General features: G+C 43.2%; 1 protein-coding gene across 2 annotated transcripts; it reads right to left on the reverse strand.

Moving 5' to 3' along the window:
• Window positions 1–526: 526 nt before the first annotated feature.
• ormdl1 (ORMDL sphingolipid biosynthesis regulator 1) lies at window positions 527–6,666 on the reverse strand. Of its 2 annotated transcripts, none has more exons than XM_017470425.3 (4): window positions 6,581–6,666; window positions 3,452–3,634; window positions 1,659–1,810; window positions 527–1,459 (listed from the first exon to the last, which is right to left on the reverse strand). In XM_017470425.3, exons 2-4 carry the CDS (start codon window positions 3,623–3,625, stop codon window positions 1,324–1,326), a joined length of 462 nt encoding a protein of 153 aa, XP_017325914.1. In that variant the 5' UTR covers window positions 3,626–3,634; window positions 6,581–6,666; the 3' UTR covers window positions 527–1,323. The 2 variants fall into 2 exon arrangements, with proteins under 2 accessions (XP_017325914.1, XP_017325915.1); XM_017470426.3 differs by lacking the exon at window positions 6,581–6,666 and adding an exon at window positions 6,316–6,336.
• Window positions 6,667–6,739: the final 73 nt, after the last annotated feature.

A 6,739-nucleotide genomic window follows, 5' to 3' on the forward strand; every position in this document is an offset into this window, starting at 1 on the left:
TCGCCTTCTTCCATCGCTCCAAGGTCCAGTTCTGATGCTCGCGTACTCACTGTAAGAGATTTCGGTGGTGTACAGGGGGTCAGCGTGGGCGCTCTGAACGGTCTGCAGCTACACAGCAAGCTGTGATGCTCTGTGTGTTCTGACTCCTGTCTATCATAACCATGATCCTATCGCCGGTTCTCCATCCTTGGACCACTTTTGGTCGGTACTAACCACTGAACACCCCACACGTCCTGGCATTTTAGAGATGCGCCGACCCAGACGTCTAGCCATCACAACTTGCTAAAACAACTCAGGGTTGTGACAGCGACTCCTCTTCATCACACCACGCTGGAATTCCGTGTTTCATTCCTTACATCCTTAATGTAGATATCAGTATAACAATATCCTGTTCATAGAAAGCCAAAAAAACCCTCAAATCTGAGTCACACACAGAGAGACAGAGAGATAGAGAGACAGAGAGATAGATAGAGACACACACACACACACACACACACACACACACACACACACACACACACACACACACAGAGCACAAATAAGCCTTTATTACACACAGGGTTTGTTTGAGCTCCAGTAATACCATGAATAAACAGAGATGCTGAAGAAAATAAAACCTGCTCTGCTCATTAAGAGATTTCACAGTTACGTCCTAATAAACGAGCACACTGACTGGAATGAATACATCAACATCAACATAAACATCATCAGACTCGGATCAGTAAACACTAAAATCTTGTTAATCCATGGTTGGTGGTTTTTTTTTTGTGTGTGTCTTGCATAATCCTGATGGAGGATCTATCAAAATACTCTCTCTCTAACAAACCTCTCTTTCTTTTTCATGCAAAGACTACTAGTACTGAAAAGACTACAGGGTCCGACTCTTATAAAGAATCAGGGTTTTTTTTTTGTTAAAAAAACAAAACAAAACAAAACAAACAAACAAAAAAACCTTTAGAAATGTCAAACAGAAGCCTCGAATTAGTGCGCACCTACAAACAAAACCGAAAGCAAGGAACACAAAAACAAAACAAAAGTAAATACCTCATCTCGACTGTGAAACCCGGGCCAGCCCAGATCCATGAGGGAGCCAAAAGAAAGAAAATTAAATATTTACTTCTTTAAGTTAATGCTTGAGGCGTCGTCACATATGCCCCGGAATAACCCGAAGTGCATCTAGGCAAAGACAGACACTAAATTACACTCTGTACAAAACCGCAGAGAGAGAGAGAGAGAGAGAGAGAGAGAGAGAGGGAGAGGGAGAGAGAGAGAGAGAGAGAGAGAGAGAGAGAGAATGTTCTCGGCGTCGTTCGCTCTGAACGATTAATACTTGTTGATTCCGAAGAGTCGCACTCCGTGGAGCTGTGGCAGTTTGGGGATGAGGACGCTCAGCAAGGATGCTGTGTTTATCACAAAATGAGCCATGTCATATTTCGTGTAGAAGCTCGTCAGGAAATATCTGAGAGAAAATAAAAACACTATTATTAATATTATTATTATTATTATTATTATTATTATTATTATTATTATTGTTGTGAATTATTAGTTCGTCTTCTGGGAAACATCTACGCATCTTATGTAGCTTCTGAAGGGCGGTGCTATACGAAAAGATCTTTCGACAAAATAATAACGGTTTTATTCCATAAAACGTCACGTACAAAATGATGGGCGAAATTGTGAAGAACTTCCTGGATGATGTGAACTGCACGCCATAGTCCAGCTGTTCCCAGTGTGTGAGGAGTCGGGCTTTGCCCTGGTCTGGAGTCTCGAACGGCGTCCCTTTTACCGCATGCATGAACACGTACATTCCCTGAGAGTGTGAGAGAGAGAGAGTGTGAGAGACAGAGTGAGAGAGAGAGAGACAGAGAGTGAGAGAGAGTGAGAGTGTGAGAGAGAGACAGAGTGAGAGAGAGAGAGAGACAGAGAGTGAGAGAGAGTGACAGTGAGAGAGAGACAGAGTGAGAGTGAGAGAGAGACAGAGTGAGAGAGAGACAGAGTGAGAGTGAGAGAGAGACAGAGTGAGAGTGAGAGAGAGACAGAGTGAGAGAGAGACAGAGTGAGAGTGAGAGAGAGACAGAGTGAGAGACAGAGACAGAGTGAGAGACAGAGTGAGAGAGAGAGTGTGAGAGAGTGTGAGAGAGAGACAGAGTGTGAGAAAGTGTGAGAGAGACAGAGTGTGAGAAAGTGTGAGAGAGAGTGTGAGAGAGAGTCAGAGAGAGTGTGAGAGAGAGAGAGAGACAGAGTGAGAGACAGAGTGAGAGACAGAGACAGAGTGAGAGACAGAGACAGAGTGAGAGAGAGACAGAGTGAGAGAGAGAGAGAGAGAGAGAGAGAGAGAGAGAGAGACAGAGTGTGAGAAAGTGTGAGAGAGACAGAGTGTGAGAAAGTGTGAGAGAGAGTGTGAGAGAGAGAGACACACAGAGTGTGAGAGAGTGAGACAGTGTGAGAGAGACAGAGTGTGAGAGAGACAGAGAGAGAGAGAGAGAGAGAGAGAGAGAGAGAGAGAGAGAGAGAGAGATCGTGAACTCAATATAAAAACACAGAACACACTGATAAAGCAGAACGACGTGAGCAGATCAGACTAGCGGACAGCTAGCGGCAGCGATTTCGCTGATGCAAGATGGCCGACGTCGCAGCCAGAAATAAACGTTTTAGGGCTGATTCACACCTGTTAGTTTGCTTGCTAGCCAAATCAGAATCATGGTGGAAATGATCATTTTTGGTTCGGTTTCATACGTATTTAAACCAACTACAAAGTAAAAAACAAACAAAAACCATTGTCTGAGGGGCGGGGCGGGCTGAAAACGTCCTCCATGAACGTAATAAAATCACAAAAATCGCCTCAGCTCACAAAAGAAAGAAAGAAAAAAGAAGAAAAAAAAGAAAAAAAGAAAAAAAAAAAAAAGAAAAAAAAAAAAAAGACACCGAGCCGACACTAAACAAATGGCTTGATAATAGTATAAACAACTATTGTAACTTGACACATTGATATTCAGAAACGTTTGGGTCATAGAATAAGAAAGTTCTCGTGTCTGATTAGACCGAAATAGAACTTTACGACACGCTGAGAAAAACAACGCACAATCGTCAGTCAACAACCGAGAAGGCAATTTTCACGGTAAAGCACGGTGGCGATAGCGTCATATTGCGGAGATGCTTAAAATGGTCAATGGGTCTCGCTAGTTTTTCACTTCATGCAACTTGACTTAGCCCCGCCCCTTTTCATTGAACAGGAACTCAAGGGGGCTACAAACTGCTTCTTTAACAATATCGGATTATTAAAGCAAGCTACAAATGACAGGAATCTCGAGTTCCTGAGTCGCGCTGACGACTTGCCTCTCGGTCCAAGTAGGAATTTCAGGATCCACTGACTGTTTACAGAGAAAACTCTGCGTAATTAAAAGGACCATAAATAATAATAATTTTAAAAAATCGGACACGGAGGACTTACCAAGTTGTGAATAACATTCGTGAGGGTCCACACGACCGGCACGCTGAAGAAAGGAATGCTTAAGAGCACGATGTGAAGCATTCCCACGCCGAGTGCGTACGTCAGCCAGATCCCCCGACTGTTCATAACTCGAGTGTTGGGGTTCCCCTCACTGTGGGCTACGCCAACGTTCATCCCGACCTCCTGAGGAACAACGAGCGCCGAGGTTGATTACAAAAGAAGGGCTCGCAAGACGTAATCACAAGAGTGTCGCTAATTTACACCACGCCCCCGTAGAATCCTCGATTCTGATTGGTCAGATGTTCTGCTGTTGATTATTTTTCTACAACGGTATCGTTCTAACATGTTATTGTTTCTATAGTTACAGTTCCACGCCATTTTGCTGGATAATCCAAACAATCTAAAACAAATAGTATACACACACAGATTTATATTTTTTATATGGAAGGAGTCTCCAGTGTTAAGTTTTCAGGGGGAGTTTACGTTTCTTTGCGGTTTCACTTTAAGGAAAGGCTGGATGACTGTTTATGGCTGCTATATCGTGAGCGAGAACAGGAAGTTGTTTCGTGGACGTTACACGACATATAAACTGAAATAAAAGTACAAATGTGTCGTTCATGAATTAAGAAATACGAAATAAATTCTTGCCAAAAGACTGGTTTCAGAATTGCGTGGTTTAAGTGTGTGCTGTAGACGAATCATTTCTTCGTGATTTAATAAAAGACTGCTGATCGCTCTGGGGCCGAAGATATCCAGGTGAACGACTTATCACGTAAAAAAGAAAAACAATAAAAACAGCTATTCTGATGCGTCAGCTATAATGTAGCTAATCTGAATCCCTCTCACGGGTCGAAGGGAAAACGCAAAAAAATGCAAAGTATCTTCTTGACAAAAGACGCACTGACACGTCTGCCACTCATGAACGCCACATGACAGTTTAAAGAGACTTTTGAATGATAATTTCGCTTTACATAATAGTGCAGTCATTCAGAAACAATGCGAGTGACACATGACGGTTATTAAGTGACGTTCGCAGGCCCGCTGAAGCCGAGAAGGAACGAGGCCTGGTCCTGTCCAGGGAGGAGTTACGATGTAGACACTGGAAATGTTTTTTTTCTTCTCCTTCCTAGTCTGGGGAAAAGATGTTATGTACAGAAGGGCGGGGCAACATGATGATATAATCTCAATACTGTGATAAGTTATGCCATGATACAATTTTCTCATATACATCGTTGGTATCACGACATGTTGTTTTCTTTTTTAAATAACCTTTACATCTTTTTAATATTTACAAAAACGAAAAGGAACAAAACAGAAGCATCAATTTTGATGTAATTTTACCAACGACCGCGCCTCTCCCCGACGACCGATCGCTGACCGCGCCTCTCCCCGACGACCGATCGCTGACCGCGCCTCTCCCCGACGACCGATCGCTGACCGCGCCTCTCCCCGACGACCGATCGCTGACCGCGCCTCTCCCCGACGACCGATCGCTGACCGCGCCTCTCCCCGACGACCGATCGCTGACCGCGCCTCTCCCCGACGACCGATCGCTGACCGCGCCTCTCCCCGACGACCGATCGCTGACCGCGCCTCTCCCCGACGACCGATCGCTGACCGCGCCTCTCCCCGACGACCGATCGCTGACCGCGTCTCTCCCCGACGACCGATCGCTGACCGCGTCTCTTCCCGACGACCGATCGCTGACCGCGTCTCTTCCCGACGACCGATCACGGCTGTTCTGATAAAACTCTAGTCTATTCTAAGCGAAAACGTTCTAACTTCTTCACGTTCCCTCATTTGTAATTCGACATGCCAACATTCACGATGAATAAACCAATATGCAAATTAGTCGGTGACATCACCCAGTGACTTTACAAGCATGTTTTAACTACTTTTCTCTGAAAAGAGCTGGCAAAACTGGTAGGAAATCTCGCCGAGAGCCCACATCCTCCTTTATTCGATGCGTTTCCATCAATTTCACGAACACGACCTTTTAAACGTGACCCTTTTCTTCTCCGAGCGATTCACTGACCCACTTCGGCTCATTTGTTTATCAGTCTTTAGATGCAAAGTTCACGGTTTCCCAACACAATCAGTCAGCTCATCTCTGCTCCTCTTACACAACTCCTCACAGCTGATAAGATTACACACTCAGATCTGTACACATGCCACGTCTCGCATCTTCCTTCTCTTCTCACACACCAACCATTATTAAAGAAACTCTGCAAAACAGTTCACAAGTTTACGCTTCACATTCCTGCCTGGTTATTTCCCTGTAAATAAGGAATATGTTTAAAGGAGGAGTAACCTGAAAGGAGACCTATAGTCTAAACACGAATCATATTCATAAATAAGTTTAATTTAAATGTCATATAACGCATGCTGGCTAGTCAAGAGGATAAACAGCAAACAGATTAAAATTTAATGTAATCATAATCTGATTTTAATCCTCACTAAACATTCATTTAGACAAACAAAGCGCTCGTGCACCTAAAATCTTATTAGCGCACACAACGTAAAAAACGATAATAATTGAATTAATTACGTAAAATGCTTCATCAACCTGTTATTTTTTTGTGTTATTATTATTATTATTATTATTATTATTTAAAACCATTGCTTTTCTTCAGAGTGAAAATTAACACTGCATGAAAACGCAGATGTTTACTTGTTAGCTTAGAGCTAGCTAGCGCACTCGTTTTAGCTAGCTCACTAGTCTAGAGAATAGTTAGCTCAGCTAGCTAAATAGCTGAAGATATGCGTGTATATATCTATATATCTTTTCCAATATGATTTAAATATTTGGGGTTGTTTCCATATATTTCTATACGTTATAACAAAAAATAATTGAATATATATACATTCCACAGTTTTTAATGGAGACGCAAAAACAACACCGTTAGACCGGCTATGTTCCAATCCGCGAGGCTCCTCTCACTACATTCAGTCACTGTGTAGTGCGCGAGCGTGCGGTATAGGACACAGCCCAAGAAAGGAGACTTAGAAAAGACCTAATCAACCCACACTAGTTGAATTGCTTTCGTTTGCAAATGTAAACCAACGCAAAACGTTAACGCAAGCGCAAATTAACGTACTTATGCAAATTATTAAATAGAAATAACCTACCTTATTAAAGGGGGGAAACAATTATTTATTAAAACCCTGTTCCCGGACCCTGTTGCGCTAACACTCGTCCTGTCTGTATGCTCGTGCTCGCACTGGTAAATAGCTCAAGGCGTGGGCCCGCCCACTAAAAGTGTATCCTCCAATCACAGCTCGGAAAAC

This window comes from Ictalurus punctatus, chromosome 6 (assembly GCF_001660625.3).
Source record: "Ictalurus punctatus breed USDA103 chromosome 6, Coco_2.0, whole genome shotgun sequence".
NCBI lineage: Eukaryota > Metazoa > Chordata > Actinopteri > Siluriformes > Ictaluridae > Ictalurus > Ictalurus punctatus.